We start from the raw sequence: 21,453 nt of genomic DNA on the forward strand, positions 1-21,453 counted from the left end.
TCGCACGGCAAGGAAGGAGACCGCCTCGTTTGTAAAGTTATTTTGCAATCCCTGCGGGAGAGGAGGGGAACATTTATGGCGGATTTCAGCTCTGCAATTGTTTCTTCCTCGTTGAGGAAAGCGGTTGAGCCATCTGGGGTGGGAATTGCACGCCCCACCGCCGCAGTTTGCACTGACCCCGCCAAGACGGCATTGCTGGGAGCAGGGGACAGTTGATCCACGTTTCCGCTCGTACCCCGAGCGCCAGCGAGCCACGCCACCCGGCACATCGCAACGGTAGGGCAGGAGCTGGGTGGCTTTGGCTCTTTCATGCCCCAGCCCCACATTTAAGAAATACAATTCAAATAAACCGAGAGCGGAACAGTTCGCACCTTGTCAGATCCCGGGGGCTACGGGCATTGCCCACTCCCGGGCTGCAGGTTATCGTTGCCACAGTACTGAAAATCTGAACATCGTGGCTGTTCCCAACCCCGATTCTGTTCTCTCAAAGCCAAGACCCAGCAAACCGTGGGGACGCTGATGAACCTCAGCTCTGAAGACGTTTTACTCATCCAGTACCAACTGCAGAGGGAAAGGACGTATTTGGGACTGTATCTCTATGGTATGCAAACTCCATCCTAAAGTAACTTAAAGCTAGCGTGGGACACCAAAACACACACACACAAAATTACCAGCTACAACCACGCAGCAACGTGGTTTCGTCAACAGTCAGTGATTTTCCCGAGACCGCTGCTCCAGGGATCACGGGTGTATTTACAAATCCCATTAAAACCTAAATCTCTTGGCAGCGCAGAAAGACCAAGTTAAAGACAAAACCCACTTACGCCATAAATATTCAAAGAACAGGAAGCAAATACAATTCAGCATCGATATCATCATAAAATCTCCATATTTTCAAGCCAACCATGATTTTTCGGTACTTACCTCCCAGGGCAGGGCACGTGGCTTTGCAGTACCAGCACAGGCAAAGCCGATCAGATCTGCCCACAGCCCCATAAAGTAGCATTTTAGACCTTGATAAGGCTTCCCATTGCCCTTCCAAGCTGCAAAGCAGCTGCTTAACAGAGTTTGAAGACGCATATAGAAAACTGCCTCCATCTCAGCCTTGGTCCTGATGCCCCAGGACGATCCTGCAATCCATTAAAGCAGACAGGACCAGAGCTATCTGGGGAGAGGGTTCAAAAAAGTCATGCCCCAGGTTGGTTTTGTTTAGGTGTATTCACCACGGGGGCTGAGAGACCCCAACAGAGACCACCTCCGCAGCAAGCGTTGGCGGGAGCACGGGGAAGGGAGGCAGCAAGGGCAGGGACGCAGCACGAGGCCGCCGGTCCGTATTTAACGCCTGGCAAACGCTTCTCCTCTTGCAGCCCGAAACCTGAGCGTGAGCACAGCCCACCGGGAAGAGTTCGAGCGCCACGCCAAGTGCCTGGGGCTGAACGGAGAGGAGATCGTGTACGCGCCGTGGAAAACGGTACGTGGCTGCTCACGGGTGGGCGAGGGTCGGCAGAGCCGCCGCAGCCCCCCACCCCCGACAGGGGTGCCACGACCCCAGGCTATAGCTCCAGCTGCCAAACTGGGGACTTGGAGAGAGATTTTCAAGGTAGTGGAAATGATTTAGGGGACTAAGTAAAGGCAGGCTTGCTTCAACAGCGATGGTGGTTTACCATAACACACCCCCCACAGATACATGACTCCCCAAAGCAAATACCTGCACCCGAACGTCTCCAGTGGGAAACCTGGTAACTGCTTGTCTCCCCCTGCTAGGGGGGAGACAACTAAAGCATGGGATTTTTGCCCTAAAATTCCTGATTTTGCCCTGAAATTCCTGATTTTGCCCCCCGCAGCAGAGGCCAGCGGCCCCCCAAGCTGCAGCAAGGGGCCGGTGCCCTGGGGGGCTGCTCGGCCCCGCTTCAGCCGAAGCCACAGCAATTTAAACCCCTAAAAACCTGGTGTTGTTTTTAGATTGGGATTTGCTTTTCTGGCGCCCCGAGGTGCTGCGTGATGAGGGGTTCACAGCCTGGCTGTAAATGGGGTTCAGGAAGACTGCACAAGCCAGTCCTCCTCCCGCCCCGGCGCGGGGCTCCTTTTGGGCTGGGGTCCCAGCCCCACGGGACATCAGGGAAGAGGCAACACCATCCACTCCCACAAAACCAGATTTTTTTCCTTTAGTTTTTCCATCGAAACACTAACCGGATCCAGCCCTAGCCCTAACCTCTGCCACCTGATTTAGGACATTTTATTCTGCAAATGCCCCAGTCCCCAAGCCAACTTGATGGGGCTCCCTTTTGCAAAGCAGGGGGTGCAAAATATCTTACCTTTTCCTGTCCTGACCAACCATTCCTGTCCTGGCCATCTGCTCATCCACAGCAGGAGACTCTGAGCTTCCAGAGGTGCCCAAAACCCCGTTCCAAGCTGCCAGACTGGACGCAACATAGCCCCCAACACCCCCCCAGCCTCAACATGCTGCTTTTAGAAATATCCCCCCCAGGTTCAGGGGAACAGGGGACAGGGACGCAGGCACAGGTTGAAACCCCCGTGGTGAGGCAGGTCTCCTCTCCCCGTTAGGCAACGGGCAGCACCTGGGAGGCAGCTCCCAGCTCCCCCAGATTAACAGCTGGATGACATTTCAATTTGGGCAGGACAAATTACATTTAGAGAAAGCCAAGGTGAGTGGAATAAGCCAGAACTGTTTGTCCTTACAAGCCCCAGTGCAGAGAAGGGTTTCGTGCCCAGGCAAGAGGCAGGACACCGCGTCTGAGGAGTAAAATGAAACCGATTAAACAAACGCAGACTAGATTCTGGGGACCTTTGTCACCAGGCTGAAAGAGATGGCTGTGAACAGAGCACCAGAGAGTCACGTACCCCTGCATCAGCCCAAAGCATTAGCAGAGCCCAAACCACGCTAATTCTGAGTGCCTGGGTAGCACGAGCTTTTTATTTCTCAAAAAGATTGAATCCCCCTTTCCTTCCGAGCACGCTTACTGACCCGCCAGTGTAGCACAGTTTTGCTCCAGAAACCGGCACCCCCACAAGCAGCATCTGTGATTGGGGCATGGGGAAGCCCCTAGCTTCTCCAGGCCCTCTTAGACTTATAATCAGATAAAAAGGCAAAGAAAAATACTTCTTTCTTCAGTAAATTCTCTCCTGCTGGTGCACCGGCAGTTTCACTTATCCCATAATTGTTGTTTTGGAAGGAGCTGTGTCAAGTGAAAGAAACCGAAAAAGGAAACAACCCACGCACGGAGCTCATGGCTGCAGTCACAGCGTCACCTCCTCCGGGCACCCCCCAGCCTGGGAGCACGGGTAACTGATGCCATGTTAGGCAATAAATGTTTTCCTCAAATTCGATGCATTTTGTTGCCGAGATGCTGGAGAGCAGGGGTTCTGAAGAGATCAGAAGCGGGGCTTGCAAAAAGAAATTGAGCACCCGGTTCACCTTGTGTGTCATTGAACTAGGAGTTGGGAAAAGGCAACCTTAAGCAATGAGGGGTGCAAGACAAGGCGACACGTGGAAGTTTTTTCAGCACTGACTCAGTCTGCTCAGCTTCACGCCAAGCTTGCAAGAGAGCTCTACTAAAAAAGCAGTACTTAAACAAAGCAGTAATAGAGGCTAACCAGAAGAGGGCAATCATTAACTATTTTAAATGAGTGTGCCAAGCATTTGATGAGTAACTGGAATTTATAGAAGGCTAGAAACTTATCTTTAACTGTAAAAAAAAATCTCTTGACAGCAGTTTGACTGCCAGAAGTAGCCCAGCCGGGGCACATGTTCCTGCCCAAACTCTTCGGACCAGGCAAGAGCTTCCCAATAATGTTCATCCATAGCAAGGTTTGCAACATAATATGACAACACTGAAAAATGATCCTCCTGCCAGGGAGGGAGCAGGTGCTAACCCAACCCAGGCTGGATTTTTACTTCCCCAGAGAAAAAGGTCATGTTTCCTCATTTCCCAATAAGCTCGGCACCATGGAGGCGAGAAGGTTCGAGTACCAAGATTCACGTTGCTCTCCGTGCCTCCGGTACGCCCCTGTACTCATCAGGCACCTCATGCATCCCTCATCACACCCCCAGCCCCAAAGGGAGGAAAGCACTTGTCGCTCTGTGCCTGCGCAAGTGGGGGGAGTTTAAAAAGAGACTGCTTTTGCTGCGTGTTTGGAAAGTAATTCAAGTCTCAGCTCTAACCTAGTAATTAAGCACTGAAAATATCTGTCTTCCTTAAAAAGGAAGAAAAGGAGAAAAGCTGGAGGGAACACAGGGAAGAAGAGAGCCCTGCTCCTCCCTCCGCGGCACCAGGGTGCTCTGTCCCTGTACAGCACCGTTTACTGCGCAGCGTTTCAGCATTGGGCTTTTGGCCCGATTCCTGTAGTAAAAATGAATTTTACAGGGTCAAGTTCAGCCGATTGCCTCCTGGTCTCAGGCCAGCCCTTGCTTCAGACATGTCTTTATCAGCCCGTGACATGAAACGTAACCCCCCACCTCGAGGAGCGAGACAGTTAAAGGGTAGGAGAGGGCAGCGGTGCGAGAAGGGATGCTGCCAGCAGCCTTGAGTGCTGCAGTCCAGAGAGCGTCGATAAGCGTCTCAGCTGACCAAAGCTGACACCACTGGAAAGCAGAGGCTCAGATTACAAGGACCCAGACTTTATGAGTAGATTTATAGCTGAATAAAAGCCCTGAATTACAGTCAGAGACATAAGGAACCAACAAACCCACTCTGGCCCCCGCAGCAAGTTTTGTTAACCAAATCAGAGGCCACTTGCCCCTACCAGCTACGGTTCCCGAATGACCTTCAAGGATAGCCCCTGGTTGGTTTTTTATTTGTTGAAGAAAAAATTGTACAAACCCTTTCTTTTGAAAATCCTATAAGCCAGGTTCCTTTGAGGGCACAATTAGACTGCAGTTTACAGCTTTTCTGGGAAACTCACTTCTCTGTTCAGAGTTACGGATACTGCACAGATGAGCAAAGTCCAGCAATGCTCAGAGATAGGTTAACAGTATCCGAGCTGCCCTGACTCATCACTACCATCCTTAGCCTTGAGCTCAGGTTTGCTGGTTTTGCAAGTTAAGAAGAATTCTACCCTCCCACGTCCTCCCAGGTAGGGAGGATCCTTCCCAGTGTCAGTGTCCTTGGTGAGGATCATACCAGGAAGAGTCTGGCCACCAACAGCACCAATAAACCATATTGAGAAAGAGATGCAGACACGTGGTATCTCTTTGACAGACCTTTATTAGCAGACTGTTCCCTACATGAAGAATCCGAGTTAGATTTGCATTATAACAATTTGTGGTTACAGCTACAAAGATGGTTGTCATTTTGCATTGATTTTTGCATTCTGATATTCATATTCCCATTAGGCCACATGGTAGAAAGGAGCCACTGCAGAATTTATGACAGGTCTCAAGAAGGGGGGGGTGGAAAAAAAATCACATCACTAACCCGGATTGATTAGATTTCCACATGGCTAACTACTGACAGCACTGGATAGTCAAGGCAGAGCCTCACCTGGAAGACTCTCCATGAACCACCAAAAACTGTCAGTAAAAAAGCAGCTGCTGAGTACTAGCAAATCCTTTTCCGATTTCTCACACACTTCTCCACAGTGCCCGTTTGCATGGGAAGAGCACTGGCTCAGCAGCAGGGTCTGCTGATTCAGCCTCAAAGCACAACTGCAGCAGCTTGTGTCCAAGCACAAGTTTCCTTCCCTCTCTCTGGAAACTTGTATTTCCTTTAGTCCCTGAGATTTCTCCCCTCCCCCCTTACCTAAAAATTCCCCAAGATCGCTCTCAATTAGCCGCTGTGACATCCAACATACACAGACCTTCTACTTCCCAACTTCAGCCATCCACCTGAAAGCCTTTCAGCCATGCACAGAGGCAATTCCAAAATAAGGCGAGCCTCACAGTGCACCCTCTCCCCTCCTCCCAAGGTACTGCTTCCTCACCAGCTCCCTTCTCTCCTATGGCTTCTTGCTACAGAATTTCTCTGGGCTGAGGTCCTCCAGCAACAACCCCAGACGTGGGAAAGGCAGCTCAAGCCCCAAAGGGAAGGTACGCAAGCGACTTTAGCGTCCCTCCCCACGACTCAGCTGTGTGATGTAAGAGAACAAACAGAGAACTTTTTAAAACAGGAGAAATACAAGCACAGTAACAATATTTAAACAAGTCTATAAAAATAGTCCGACATAACTCTGTTCAAATAAATACAAAATAAATATGCTTTAAGCAGTAAAACAGTGGAATGCAACGCTGGTCCATTTTGCCCAAAATGAAAAGTTGGATGAGGATCTCCCAGGCCTCGGAAGCCAGATCCTATCAACTAAAGTAGCCCATAACACAGTCAGAGAAATTTTAAAGCCATCTCCTTCCCTTAGCCTTATGAAAAGCACCCTTTGAAAGAAAAAGCAAGCATGTCTTCAGGACTGAAAGCTCACCTTTCCCAGTGACAACCAGCTCCTCTCCCTAACACCCCTTCCCACAGCAGACCTACTCCTGGCTTGGGGACTTCATCCCGCTAATGCAAACCTGAACGTCAATCTACAAAGAGGTCTAAAGAGATAGATAGCAGCGTAGGCACAGGGTTTGGAAAAGGTCCACCAGCTATCCTCAGCACCAGGCAGAATGGAATTCAGAGGTCCATGCAACGCTGCACAGGGGCTCTCGTGTCGTGCTGGGAGCACAACTGCACAGGAGCTGTGAAATATTGTCTTTTGTTCACTAAAGCCATGCATCGAGGTGCCAGTCCACCCAGGGCTCTCCTGCCTTCCCCTTTCCAAGGCCCTGCTGAGTATAAGACAAGCCAATCCCGGCATGCAAAGGATACAGGCATGCAGGCTCTAGTCTGCTGCTTCTGTTAGTAAGTGCATCTTGTTAGTGGATTTATGAGACACACTTAAACCTATAAAAAAATAAATAATCCTAATTCTTCATCAGGCTGGCCTAAGTAACCTTCAACCTGACTGCCCACCAGCCCTCAAAACCAGTATAGTTCAAAGTTACATTTCATGTCAAGTCTTGGAAGCAGAACATGAATGTCTCCTACCCAAAGGAATATATGTAAACATAATAACAAGCCTGGTGTGGCAGCAGCTCCTACACAAGGTTTGTACAAATTTAAACAACGGGTAGGAAGTTAAACAACTGAATGGAAAAAGAAGCTCTTTCAGCAAGTCAGAAGGTGCTCATCTGCAGGCAAACAGCTCTGTACACACAATACGCTGAAAGCAGACCTGTTACCCAAACCTTTGCTACTCTGCCATTCTGCTGGGAACTGACCTCAGCAACTCACGCCTTAAGATTCTCCCAGGAGCTCGCCTCCTGGTCTCCCAAAAGGCCCAACAAAAAGGACCACGTGATGGTTTATGTGGAGCTCTGAGTAGCAAGATGGCAAAGGACACCAGATCCTCCCCTTCCCCTTACTGACTCACAAACTATCTGAGATTTCACAGCTTTGCTTAGTCAGCTTAGTGTCAACACATTCACAGAATGAGAGATGGCTATACGTCTTGGGATTGCACCCCAAGATTTCAGAGTTCAAAGTCCTCGGCATCTCCTGGTCACCGTGACTGCACGCCCAGAGTCATCTTCAAGTTTTCATAAACCACGTAGCTGATGCTTACAGCTGGGATCACCTTCATAAAGTTCGGCGCCAGACCCCGGTAAAGACCAAATGCTCCCTCTGTCTTCAGAATATGTTTAAACAGTCCCCTCATCGTCACTTCGGGAGCACCCTCCACTGAAGCTGCAACAGGGAAAGCCACAATAAATAATGCAGCCTACGTGGTGAAAACACTTTAAGGTAACACCTGTCTCACAGAGCAGTTCTGATTCATGTGCTTCTTGTGGATGTTCACAGACCAAAGGTGCTTCATGGGGGATAGCATCTAACTTCGCAGCAAGCCATGGCCATGCTGCACATCACAGCCATTTTCCCAAACTGCTCTGCAGACGCCCTTAGCCCAAAACTCCTGATTTGAGCAAAACAGAACCTCTGTCCTGGAGGTGCTTGGCCCAGATGCTAAGGGCAGCACAAAGTCCACTGTCCTCTTGCAGCGTGGCAAATAGCCTACTGCTCAGCTGTACAAGTCAGTTAAGGCTGCTGTTGCAATATTTACACTAGAGGACCTTTACTCTGCTCAGAGACCATGACAGGAGCTCCCACAGTTCCCAGAAGTTCTCACCTTGGGCCTGCATGCGTGTCCTCACAAGAGCCAGGGGGTAACTGGCAAGCTGTCCACAGGTACTGGAGATGGTGCCACAAGCCAGCAGAACAAAGACTCCAGGGTCAGCACTGTTGACAGCATAGCGTTGCAACCAGGCATTTTTTAGTGTCTGGAAGGAACAAGCCAGATGTTAGCAGTGAAGAGGCAATTAAAAGAATACATTACATAAAAGATCTAGCATAAAGGCCTAGCAAATTCAGCCTGAAGCACTAGGCTTCTCAAATCTTTTTGAGCTACTGCTACTGTAGTGCCTGGGGAAAACCCCTTCTTTAATTTTCTGCTGCAATTTTCTCATTAAAAAAAAGAAACAAGGGCCCATGCATGATGTTGACTAGGAAAGAAGAATCATTGTATTGGATTGTCTTTTAGGCCATTTTGGTTAAAAATCCATTTGTGGCCCATAAGGCTGATCAGGAAAGCTTTGATAAATTACTTAAACTCCTGTGGTAACTGACAGGTCTGACAGTGATAAAGCTACACAAGCAGCACAGCCCTACAATAGGTTAAAGGCTTCATACCTCATAGACTGCCAGGTCAATACCAGCATACGGAATGATTCCTAGCATGTTGGGGATGTAGCCTTTGTAGAAGGCAGCCATTCCTTCCTTCGAAAGGATGTTTTTGGCACAATCCAACATGCCTGAATATTGTCCTGTCTTCCTTAGAGCCATCCGTGTTTTCAGAACCTAGAAGACAAGAACAAATACCATGAAGGCCTACATGAGAATCAACAGGAGAAAAACGTATAGACAACGTCATTCTTAAGAGCATGATTGGTCAGGACTACAGCAAGTGTCATGTATGCAGTATTACTTGGTATCATCTCTGAGAACTCATGAATTAAGCTATAATAGCACTGTGTTCTACCCACATTTTCCCACCTCAGCACCTTGCCATGACCCCTCATGGGCTGGACTATCAGCCACCCGCCTCACCTCCATCGGGTAGATGCTGCTCTGTGCGATGGCCCCTGCCAGAGAACCAGCTAACAGCCGTTCATGAATCCTCAGCATTTCTTGGTCAGTACCAATGAACCGCTTGATCTGTGGAAGCCAAGACAGACAGACATTGAGGCTCACTGACTTCTCAGCCGTCTTTTTTTCTTCTTGTCCTTCTGCAAACCGTTCTGCAGCCAGACTTGTCTGTGCCCTTTTACTCACCTGCTCATAGGCCATGAACTTAATGGCAGATTCCGGTGCGATCTTCAACACATTGATGCCATTCCCTCGCCACAGTGACCTTGGTCCACCCTCTCGGATCATTTGAGTAAAACCGCCAACAATGCACATGTTGTTACTACGGGAGGCATGAACCTGGGAGAGAGAGAACAAGCTTGGATTAGTTCCAGTCCTGATTACGACAGCGCTACGTTTTTCTGTAATCCAGGGACAAAAGGGCGCTTTTTTATTTACCCAGAGATTTGCCAAGGCTTTAATCCCTTACAGATAACTTCTACAATAGGAAAGCAAGCTTCTTTTCTTTTTTGTGAAGTCTAGTGTTAACTAATGAATCTAATCAATATCTCCCTCTGGAATGGGAGGAAAGGTTAAATAGGCAACTCCCATACCTAGCATAGCATCAGCTACCCAGGGTAAACTTCTCAGCTGGCACAAAAGCAGGTACAGTGACAAAGCAGGCTAAAATCAAGTTTTTCTAACTCCTTTCTAACGGTGATAATATACTGAGTACAAGCTCTGCCAGCTGACCACCACAACCACTTCAACTCTCATGGCCTCAGGGTCTCTCATGGGAACACAAGACTTGAACCTGTTTCATGAAAACCCAAGTTTTCCAGTGCTCTAAACCACAAAGCTCTCTAACTATTGACAGTTTTCACATGTCTACCTCCCAAAATATTCTCTATATTTTTTCTAGTCAATGAAGAATAACTTTTTAACAGGACTTTGATCATTCAAATAATCCAAAAAGCTTTCAGAAATAGCAGTATAAGAGCAATGAGATTAATCCTGGCCAGAGTGCTGTACTGTGTTAATGAACATTATCATCTCCTAGGCATCCAAGAATATTAAAGGAATCTGCCTGGGTATTCAAACAAACTGGAACTGCTCCATCATACCTGCATGAGCACTTTCAAGCGGTCCAAGGGAGCTGTACAGGTTCTGGACACGGCACCTGCACCTCCACCTGCGACCAGATGTCTCCACCACATCCCTGTCTGCCTCTCTTCCACTGTGAACTCATCAGGGACGGTCAAATTCTCTCCTACATCAAAGATCTGCAAAAGTATAAGGTGTTGAGAAATGTATCATCAGCTAGTGATCTTGCCAAAATTTTATTGCTCTTTATCAGTGCTAAGTGTTGAAGTACCGGATATGCTTATTCCAAGTCAGCAGCTTATCTATAACCATTAACTGCTGTGTCTGGCCACAGGAACTGCCACTTCTATAGCACGTCACAAGGGGAACCTTCACATTTAGAGATTTCTGTTCAGGGAGCGGGCAACTGCTGAACTTTTGTCTGCATTAAAATACCGTGGATCGTAGTAAGGAACAAAACGACCAACTGCAGGCAGCTGCATGGCAAAAAAGCTGGACCTCTCTGGAACCCTCCAAGCTCGCAGCCAGTTTAATCTTGTTACATGCTATTTACACCCACTGAAATATCTCCAGGAAGGACGGCTGCCTGTCAAATCAGTTTCTAGTCTTAACAGGTCCTGAACCAGCAGGGGCTGGCCACCGGTATGAGCTCTCAGAGGGGCAAGCCAAGTGAACACCTTCATCTTCTTGCAGAACGTGCAGTTGTTATCACCTGTGCCAGAGGCTTCAGAAGCCATGCCAGTGATAGGTGGCAAGATAACAGAAAGGACAGGAAGCGATTGGACTTCTAGGGCTACAAGGCAGCTATTGAACCATGAAGAGAAAGATAGGGACTGCCGATAGCAGCTCCTGGGAGTCAGGACTCTGACTGAGAAGCTGGGAAAAGACGAAGACCTGTTGCAGAAGAACCATTTCTTACCGTGGAGTGCTTCCAGTACAGGATGATTTCAGGAATGTTCTCCACTGGGTGCAGCAGGTGATAGTCTCGCCACTCATTCCAATCAATCGTCATTGTCCCATTTTTATCCATGCTAAAAAGATTTATCATTAGATGAATACAGACTCCCACTGGGTGACAAATTCCTCCTCCCCTTCCCTTTGATTATCCAGGCCTACACCAAAAAAAGCTTTGCAAAGCAACTATTAAATACATCTAAAGAGACAAAGCTAGGAAATCTTCTATTCACCAAACACTGCAGGGAGGTGGAAGTAGGCTCCCTTTTTCCTCCCCTCTCTCTCCCCTTTAACTGACCCACAGGAGTAGTTGCACCCCCTCCTACCAAACTTAGGGACATTAACTGACACTGAAGGGAAAATAATACTTACTAGGTGACAGGACCCCAGAAGTGTCCCGTCCTTATTCTGACACACAGGCAAACAGACAGAGGGAAGGTAGCAGAGGAAAGAAAGAGGAAAAAACAGCACAAATAAGTGGTTGTTAACACGTTAGTGCCACATGCATAAAGCACTCAGCATTTCCAAAGAGCAACTGCACAGTCCTTCTCCAAAGCAGCAAGCTCAGGGCAGCAGGACAATCAGACAGGGATGCAAATCAGCTCAGGTGCAAGCACTTCCCCACAACAGGTCAGTAAGATAAAAGATTCTGACAGTAACTCTCCATAATGCATTAAGACCTTTAAGTGTCAATTCATGGAAAAAAAATCAAAATGAAGAGCAATAAGCAAAAAGGCAGGAGCTGAAGTCTCTGGAAAGCGCGTACAGGGTAGAAAGAGGAGATGGGTTCCATGTCCCTACACTTCCTTCTAACCCCCTTAACAGTAAGACAGAAGAACCACCTGAATCCTCACCTCTTCAGTATTTTCTCAGCCTGCTGTTCAGAGATCTTGACTCCCAGGTCCCGAAGAGACTGTACAATCTCCTGGGCATCAATACGGCCTGCAAAGATAAGCCAGTGAGCTCAAGTATACGTATTACAAGCTAACACATGCAGTAGTCTATTCATGAGCATGAGAAAAGTGTTTACCATCATTCTTCTTATCCAAACTCTTGAAGACCAGTCTCAGCTTCTTTTCATGATCTTGGAGATAGTGAACAAATTCCTCAAAATCCAGCTGTCCATCCAGGTCCTTGTCTCCAGCCTTCACAATTTTCTGTTCAGAAAACAATCAATGTCAGTTCCTTTTGTTCATTCAGACAGATCTCCCCCTCCTTCTACCATATTTAAAGATCATTTCCTACACAACTGACTTTTCCTCCAGAAAGTAGCCGACAGAATTATGATAATTCCTCAAAAAAATTTGAGCAAAGCAATAGTGTAGAAAAGTCACCCGATTCCAGGCAACTGTCTCCCAAAGTTAGTAACGCAGATGAAATGCCTCATGCTTTTATCAGGGATACTCCGCTAGTATCATGTGTCTAATCTCAGTCCTGTATCTTGATTAACACCTTACACAGCGCTTGTAGAGGTTCTTGAACTATGTATGAGGCAACAGATTTACACAAAGAGTGAATGACAAAACTTCAGGTAATAAAATAACTGAACAGGAGAAGGAATTTCATGCCTACTAAGATTCTTAGAGAAGTAAGCTCCCTCTGGCAATAACTAACTCCAACCAGAAAAAGCTTGTCCAGCTCCAGTGGACACAGCCAAAGATAAAAACCCCTACGAACTGGTTTAGGCACCCTGGAGCTATGTGCTTTAATTATACAAGTTTCCACGAGATGCATACAGAACAAGAAAAGGTTCTTAGTAGGACAAAGCTAAAATCAAGATCAGACTCCATGCCAGACATCTAGGACATGATAAATGACTAATTAACTCACTCCAGCATGGGGCAATAGCAGATGGACTGTCCTGTCTATGGGCACGCGGCTACTTGTTGACAGGAGAGGTGATATCCGGACTGCAAGAATGTGGCTCAGGGAGTTCCCATTCCTCTTCTTGTTCAATCACTTGCCATTGACAGCCTATAAGTCTTTTTCAAGATGAATCAGTGAGCAACACTAAATGAGGTGTGATTCAGTCTACTGCATCACCTACATTTTTGTTTTAATTCTTGTGACATTTATGTGAACAGCAGGTGGGTTGTTAAGGAAGCTCTGAGCTGAGATCAAACACTAGGCTAACCATCTTCACCAATATTTTGTTCAATATTTAGGCTTCAAAGGTAATAGGCAAACCTAAGCTTATTGTGATATTTCCTCAGCCTATGAGCACCAGTCCCCTTCATAAGCCTTAAGTCTTTGTTTCAATGCCATTTTAAACGACTTCAATACTAAATACCTCACTATTAAAACTCTCTCTCTCTCGCCCCACCAAGTCCTGTCACTTTAGCCCTAATGCTATGAGGATTATTCCTAATCGTTTTATGAACCTTAAATAAGAAAGTGCTGTCCCAGCTGCCCTGACCTTTGAGGTGTGCCCAGTATTCTTAACCTGCAATTTATCATATGACTGTTGTAAAGTTCAGATATGACCCCACATTCAACTTGTAGGCTAAAGATAGACCAACACCCCTCGCATGTCAGCAGATTGCCCTTGAACAGCTGAATCAGGGCTTCCCTCTGACTGGCAACCCCCAACCAGTTGACAGGCACTAATAATTCAGAGGCACTGTAAGAGAGATGCGACTGTGCAACTGCTCCCGTTCTCTCAGCACGCCCCTAACAACCGCAGAGATGTGCAGCGAGTGATCAGAGACCACAGATAATAAAAGCTGCCTTGCTCTGCTGGCCTTATTCCTCCACGATCACAAAGCAAATATGCTGCAAGCCTGTCGAACTGTAACCTGCAACACATGTGTGAACAGTGAGAAAGCCAACCTCCCAGCATCTTCTCCAGAGATATGAACAAATATCTGCCTGCAGCTCCTAGCCTTTAACAGCAAATACGAAATCTCCGTAGACAGAACTCCTCATCAACAGCTATGCTGGCTGCAGACGTTTCTATGGTCACCTGAGGAACACGCAGCCCCTGTAGCACGCTTTGGGACTCCACACATCTTAAAGCCTGCTACATCCCCCGTTTGTGTGTCTGCACAATGGTATAAAAAGCCTACCCAGCTTTGCTGTTCAATAATCAGCTGTCTGGGCTCTTGACAGCCTGGTCCTGAAAATCACGCCAGCAGCAGCAAGCTGAAAGCAAGGGCTGTGATACAGAGTCGGACGGAGTGCTCCATGGATTTAGTGCATCTCCCTTCTGCTCTTGCACAACCTCCCCTGGCTCAGCCCACCCAACGTTGCTGAGCCGCTCTCCGGCTCATAGCACAAACCTGCTCACCTTCACCGGGGTGAGACCTGCATCGGCTCGAGCTGACATTAGATTACACACCTCCCGCCAGAAGGGGGGCAGGCGGAAGGGTGTAAGAAGGAAAAGGAAGAGGATGTGAAACATTGTGTTTGAGCAGACCAGTTAAAGCAGAAGAATCCATAGTTTGGAAAACCCCTTTTTCTATTTAACTTGCATCAAATCGACTGGTTTAAACAGTCTTAGAGGCACTGAGATCTCATCAGATTCAAGCCAAAAGAATCAAAAAGAAAAAAGTCCACTCCATGCTGTTTCGGCAATCCCTGCCAAGGGGCAAGAGAAACGTGTCCACGCTGTACCCAGCTATTACGACAGAGCCGTCATGAACTTCTCCCCCTCCGACCAGCCACTCGGGGTGTTGGAGACCACCCCTCCATAGCTCGCTCCCTCCCGTTCCTCCCTCGGGGCCATACCTGCTTCCACTGGCGGTAGGTGGAGAACTCCTGGGAAGGAATGAGGAGGCTGAGTCGGAAGATCGATTTGAGTTCAGCCGGCAGCCCCTTCGACTCAAAGTATTCAAACTCCGTCTGCGACTCCCCGAACACTGGCACATACAGACAGAGGCAGAGCATCTTTCTGAGCCGGAGACTCAGCTGCCCCGCTCAGGCTGACCGGGAAGGGAAGTAAAACTGAATGATTCCCCTGAGCTAATTTCAGTGCGTAGTGGAAAGGAAATGCCAGCAAGTCTCATGACACACGCCTATGAGCGCAGCCGGCTCCGGTGGGATTGGCTGCACAAGCCCTGCCCTTCTACTTAAAAGGGAAGCCGTGGCTGTACAGTCCCACCCAGCTGCCAGCGAGACACGGATCGGAGGAGGCATGTGAGTTGCCTCCCATTGCTCAACACCAGGCTCCCATTAAGACCTTACATCACGCTCACCACAAGTTAACTCTTACTGGGCATGTCTTTTAACCCAAGAGGCTTTGGCCAACATCCGAGACAGTCACTTGCTGTTCCTTACATCCGACCGGTCCTTTCTGATCCTGTTCTCACCCCTCCGGGGATTTACACGCGCAGCACAGTCTTGATCTTAACCTCTCCCACCATACAATACAGCAGGACTCTCAGTGTCTTCCTCTTCCCAAAAATTCTTCCTCTAAAACACAGTAAGAGCACGATGCCAACCACTTACTGCTTTCATACATGTTTGGGATATCCAGCTTAAGCAAAAGCCTTGAAATTCCACTTTTATAAGGTTACTTTGCTATGCCAGAGTCGATTGGCTTTGCTTGCAAGTTCTCCCAAAACCAGTTGTGCCAGCTAGGAGCAGGCAACCCCCGCATACCAAGTTGTCTCTCCTCTGCAGCACTCAGGAGTTGCTAATACAGGCAGCAATAAAGCCTGTGGAGAAGGTTTGCCATTGTGCCGAATACCCAGAAAACCACCAAAATCAAGGGCAGGCTTCAAAACAGACCCAGCTGCTTCAAAGCCTCCTAGCTAAGCATCCACACAGCAGTTACGCCAGCTTAATAGTTTTTCCTCCTCTTCCAACTACAATTACACATCGCAGTCAGATATGCTCTATAATGAGAAGTGGCCCGGGCAGAACAACATTTTCCAGTTTCTACCATTTACAATTTAACCACTTTGTAAGCGAGTTCCTGAGCTTTCATTAGGAACAAGCGAGGCTAAAGAGGGAGTGTGGCACACGCATCATTTAATGTGGATATAATTACAGGCTTCTGAGCATTTAGTGGAGTTTGATGTATGGGATAACACCTAGCACTACAGCGAGAGTACCAAAGAAGTGCAGCAGGTAACAACACTGCTCAGTACAGAATTACTAATTGCTAACATGAATTTTAAAATAAAGTTATAGTCTTGATATTCGTCAAAGAGAAGCTATCATAGAAGGAAGATGCAAAAACCCATAGCCAACAACCAAAACGCTGTAATCCTGCCAGCACTTGAAGTAACACAGCATGTTTGCTAAACTGGTTTAAGCCAGTCCAGCTAACAGCTTTCCCCACCACTGCAGACACAGCAACATTTTCTTGTGTTTGCTCTGTTTAAACAGACTGCCTGGCCAGTGCAAAGTCCAATAAGCACTCCCCTCCTCAGATCCTAATGCACAAGGGGCCTTTACGTCTCTACCGTGGTATTTTGTTCTTCAGATTTAAAGAAAAGCCAAGGTCTGTAATAAGCTGTTTGTGGAGCTGAATGTCAATCACACGAATTGGGAATATATAATCTGGGGCTTTATTTCAAGGATTTTTTTTTTTTTTTTTTTAAAAAAAGAAAACTTAATAGATCATGACTCACAGCAATTCGGTACCCTTGAGAATCGTGACCTACAACGGTTTCCTACGCCCTCCCCCCGTCACCTCACCTACCACAGCACTACTGCCGCGTTACCTAACCAGGCTTAACCTACTCCCCGCTGACGTCTCTTCGCACGAAAACAGGATCTTCTCAGGGTCTCCAGATCCTCTTAAAGATCAGCTGCAGCAGCTCACTACATGCACGCCAACAGCACACCCCAGCCTCCCCACCGAGCTGAGTCTCATTTCAAGCAGCACCCTCATGCTACACACCACCGGCCAAATGCAAACGCCTTCAGCAGCCTGACGAAGGCGAGCAGCTCCCCCCTGCCCAGCTCCAGGTAGTAAGTGAACAAATGTAACTTGGATTTGCCCCACCAAGCCTTAAGATCCTCTGTAGTCCTTCCCACGAGTTGCCAAGCATCACTATTATAGCTGCTTGGCAGCTCAGTTACTATGCCAACATGATGCAGATTTTCCTAATAAACTCCGTCTGGAGTTGGCAACTAGAGACAAAAGGCAAAATCTGCACATTTTAGGAAAAAAAGCGCTACTACCTACGTCAGAGGAAAGGAGAAAGGTAATGCGGTTAAGAAAGCTGATTTTAAGCAGGGTATTAATTACAGGACAGCGAGCTAAGAAGGAGAGATAGATTACGAATGAAGTTTATACCAGCAATTCTGGTTATAATGACAAAGGGAACTTAAACAGGCATTAACAAGTATTTAGATTTCACCTAAAAGAATCCTGGTAAACCTGGAAGTACTCAAAAGCAAGATAGCTCTCCAAAGCTGCAGGGATCAGTGCTGCTTGAACACAACTAGTATGGGGTCACCACCCAAGTCTCAGCACGTGCCGCCGGTCCCGCTCCCGCAGCCCCTGCAGCGTGCATGTGCCTGCACCGCTGCAGGCAGCAGCACACCCACCCCAGGGCTTCAGATGTGAGCTTCGGACAGTACATCCCTCATTAGCACTGTCTATTCCTGATCAAACCAAGGACAGGGCACAGAGCTCCAAATAAAGTCAGTCCTTGCAAGTCACTCCTCCCTGATATTTCTTCCATCCACCGATTCTGCCAGAGCTGGACCTACACATTCTTGGTCGATGTGAAGCCAGACTAGCCAACACCCTCCTCTGCTAAAGGGAGCATTAGATGGGTCCGTCTTCCTTCTACAGAAGGCTCGCTTTTCTTACCATCAAGGAAGCTGCAAAGTTATTGTCCATTTTATTTATAGAATCTGGTTCTTATGTAAATGCTGCACGAGTTACCAGTTTCAACACCCTGCCATTCCAACACTAACCTTTCCAAGTCATTTGTACTCTTCTAGGCATCTGCTTCATCACCAGTTCACTACATCACTCCAGAAGGTACCTCCCAAAGGATGGGAGGATGCAGCCATACAAGGAGCAGGAAAGTATGCTGTTTAATTTTGAATTTACTTTGCTAAAAAAAAGTCTCTAAATATATCAAGTGCCAGTTAGCGTCACAGCCACATAACTAACATCCTCCTTCACAGGCCAAACAGCTTTCTGGGCAAGTACGCCATCGGCCAGCGAAAGAACCGCTACTGCTCAAAGTTTTCACTAGGTTCTGCTGACTCGGTATTTTTTAATTTCTGTAAACTAGCTTATAATTAATTGTGCAGTACAGAAAGTCCTCACAAAGCACAAAGACTGTAAAGTGTATGAAGGAGGGGAGTTAATCATTTAAGAGACCCCAGCAGAGTAAAGAGCTGCAGCCAGCCAAGGCTATGCAAGGGGAAGGATAGAGGCCGGGGAAGGCAGACAACACAACACGGTATTTGACATAAAGGTAACCAGGAAAGGTGACCTGTTCCACTGACAACACACAGATCCAAAGTTACAAGTCCAGATGGTGACATCAGGGGCTGATCATACCTCTCTCCTGTGTACACACAACCAGGGGCCAACGCATCACACTTGCAATCAGTATTTTCTCCCACATTTGCAGAAACAGCTTCATGTTGAAATCGTTACCTTCAAGCAAGGATCTGAGCAGAAAGACGCCAACTACAACGTGAAGACTGAAGAGCCAGGGCTAGGAAGCACCTCAGGTCAAATTTATCAATACATGCAAATTCCTCACAGTAACCCAAGTATCAGGCGTGATATTTTGTGTGTTTTTAGCAGGTATGTAGTTAACAGGCGTTTTTACAAAACAAAGTGGCATACCAGTCAAGAGACTTCTCCCAAGGTCACAGACATTCAGTGGCAGAGAACAAAAGCCATGTGTCCCCCACATTTTCTTTAAACACCAAATAATACTGTTCGCTCACAGTGGTTTATAATCTATCCCTAGAGCTGTACGAGACTTTTTGCAACACTACTTCTTCAGATGGGTAATTAGAACACAGATCTCTGATCAAGCACAAACAAGTCATTGCAGCTTAACAAGTTACTGTCCATCAGCTGAGCCACGATGTCTGGATGCAGTATTAGCCGGCCTGAAATGCAAGGTAAAAACGTATCTGCATAATTCTCAACAGAAGAGCTTTACACTGCATTTTACTTTACAATCAGGGCAGGCTAAAATTACACAGTCACGACCTCCTAGCAGATGGGCAGTTACTTCCTAAGCTGCAATAACTCCATTTTACCACATCCTTATCCTCTAGGTATTTCTCCATTAGCCAATTTTAGGGTTCCTATGCAGCAAAAGTTCCCAGGGTCACACAGGAAAGAGGAGATTGGTATCAGCTTTCAGAGAAAGCTTCATTTGCAGGTGTGAACAGATGGACTCTCCCTGACTGAGGGACCATTGTTCCCCTGGAAGACACCAGAGATTTTCAGCCCTACGCTTTCAAGGTTTTCATCAAAACCACCTTCAGTTCTGAGCCTCTGTCCTTCTTCAATCTCTGTGCACGAAAGTCCTCCTCTTCTCAAAATGCGCACACTCCTCTTTTTGAAGAGGATGCACAGTGCTAACTGTTAGTGATGGGGATGAAGGCAAAAGTCCCTGCAGATTTTTCAGTCCAATTCAAGCAGGGAGTGGCTTCTGCTCCCCAGAATACAAAATGCTACCCCGCCTCTTTCCATTCAAAACGGCAGCAGAAAGGATATTCATCCCCTCTACAACCTGAACTGTTCGTCGCCCATTTTAGAGAGAAAGCTTACAGCAACAACCATGCCCAACTCCCTGTCAAATAAGCTGCATCCTGCAAGTCATGCACCCCTACCCCTACTGCAGCCCTTCAGTATTATCCCAAGATCCCATCACTTGCAGGCGTTATGCCCGACTCCTTTTCCCCTAATCCCAGGTCATACCCTTGGTCTTAAACCACATGTAGTCAAAGTTGACCGCACCGTCCTCAGGAGAGACAGACAGCATTCCCTCCCCATCAAAAATAAACCAGAACTGCAGGCAGCCAGCACTGTGCTAGGAGCCCAGGCACTAAACTAAGCAGCTTTTGTTCGCCTCCCCCCAGACAAAGCCTCACCATTTATTCTCTGCCAATTGTGCGCACCCACCACCTCCCCGCTTTCCCACCCCCTGGGAAATTCCCATCCTCACGCAGATTTTAGTCTCTCCCTTATGCCACCCGCTCCCCAGGGACAGGCTTTCCTCTCTTCCAGGCTGTGCCATTCAAATAATACAGCCAGTTACTCATTTGCTCAAAATATTCTAGCTTTTCCAGAGGCTTGCCAAATTACCAGAGACTGACTCCAGAACATTTTAGGATCTATCTGATCCTTTGCCGGTCTCCAGTGCAGGGGTGGGACTTGCCACTAACCTGCATCATCATTCCCTGCCCTCTCAGTCATGCTTCTTACAAGTTGCCCAGGAACCGTCGAGACCCCCGTATTCCCCCTTGCCCCTAAACAGCACTTTTCCCCCCCTTTGAACATCATGTCTGAAAGATTAGATCACCTCCTCTCTTCAGTCACTCCCCTGGTCCCCCCACACTTCCCTTCTAGCAAGCACACGCGTTGGACCCTGCTCCCTCTTCCTGTTCCTCTCCCCTCTCCCCAAATACACACACACCCCCAGCTACGCGCACACTCCACCTGCAACACCCCTACTCCCGGCAGACCACACACTCTGCTGTCATGTGCATCAGCCCCTCCTCAGGCCCCTGGATATCCCGTTACCTTTGGAAAATGCTCTGCGGGTCCAACCACCAGTAGGATAGTTGGTCTCCTTTCAGTGGGATCAGTCCCTCTGTCCTGTGGCTTCCCCAACATCTTTGGCCCTTTCTCCCCGGGGCCTGGAAGTGGGGTGGTGTTTCTGGCCTCATCCGCTTTTTCATCTGCCGGACCTTGGCATATGGCCCTGGGAAGGAAGCTAGATAGAAAATGCCAAAGGGTCTGCAGCATTGCTGCTCCAGCGAGCGTCCCAGGCAGGGAAACCCTGCGCGCTCAGGAGCTGCCCGCTGCCAAGGATGATGTGACTGCACTACCAAGCACCCCCAAGACGGGAATCGGCACGGCAGCCAGCGGGAGGTTCAACCCAGCGACTCCACGGGCTCAGATTCTTTACAGACCGCTCCTGCAGACGCTTCCTGCCTTTTGAAATTGCTGCTACTGCAGTCGTGCCTGGCCTGACAAGCAGCTCATTGTACAAGAGCCTCAGAAATCTGATGGCAACAGACAAAGCACAAGACCCCTGGCATGGAGAAGCCGAGACGCTGA

General features: G+C 47.9%; 2 protein-coding genes across 4 annotated transcripts in view; one reads left to right on the forward strand and one right to left on the reverse strand.

Moving 5' to 3' along the window:
- The window catches only part of LOC104077274 (alpha-1-acid glycoprotein 8-like), a gene marked incomplete at its 5' end in the record, with an annotated part of 4,771 nt that extends 1,460 nt beyond the window's left edge, over positions 1-3,311 (forward strand). The window contains 3 exons of the mRNA XM_009578447.1: positions 491-601; positions 1,368-1,471; positions 3,195-3,311. Of these exons, the coding sequence (XP_009576742.1) occupies positions 491-601; positions 1,368-1,471; positions 3,195-3,311 (332 nt within the window). The remainder of the gene's footprint in view (positions 1-490; positions 602-1,367; positions 1,472-3,194) is intronic.
- Positions 3,312-6,102: 2,791 nt separating this feature from the next.
- SLC25A25 (solute carrier family 25 (mitochondrial carrier; phosphate carrier), member 25) lies at positions 6,103-21,138 on the reverse strand. Of its 3 annotated transcripts, XM_009578444.1 has the most exons (11): positions 20,914-21,138; positions 12,259-12,385; positions 12,083-12,170; positions 11,601-11,636; positions 11,194-11,305; positions 10,295-10,453; positions 9,378-9,530; positions 9,153-9,260; positions 8,736-8,903; positions 8,176-8,326; positions 6,103-7,736 (listed from the first exon to the last, which is right to left on the reverse strand). In XM_009578444.1, exons 1-11 carry the CDS (start codon positions 21,136-21,138, stop codon positions 7,552-7,554), a joined length of 1,512 nt encoding a protein of 503 aa, XP_009576739.1. In that variant the 3' UTR covers positions 6,103-7,551. The 3 variants fall into 3 exon arrangements, with proteins under 3 accessions (XP_009576739.1, XP_009576740.1, XP_009576741.1); XM_009578445.1 differs by lacking the exon at positions 11,601-11,636; XM_009578446.1 differs by lacking the exons at positions 11,601-11,636; positions 20,914-21,138 and adding an exon at positions 14,955-15,113.
- Between the last annotated feature and the right edge of the window lie 315 nt (positions 21,139-21,453).

The sequence above is a fragment of the Fulmarus glacialis genome, unplaced genomic scaffold, assembly GCF_000690835.1.
Source record: "Fulmarus glacialis isolate BGI_N327 unplaced genomic scaffold, ASM69083v1 scaffold18255, whole genome shotgun sequence".
In the NCBI taxonomy this organism is placed as follows: domain Eukaryota; kingdom Metazoa; phylum Chordata; class Aves; order Procellariiformes; family Procellariidae; genus Fulmarus; species Fulmarus glacialis.

Bases quoted from the DNA above. Each gene is read 5' to 3' on its own strand.
- SLC25A25 (XM_009578444.1), bottom strand. From the start codon at position 21,138: ATGCTGCAGACCCTTTGGCATTTTCTATCTAGCTTCCTTCCCAGGGCC. The intron at 11,637-12,082 runs GTGAGGATTCAG...CCTGTGTGTCAG, and splicing joins GCTGAGAAAATACTGAAGAG to AATAAGGACGGGACACTTCT. The intron at 7,737-8,175 runs GTGAGAACTTCT...TCCCTGTTGCAG, and splicing joins GACACGCATGCAGGCCCAAG to CTTCAGTGGAGGGTGCTCCC.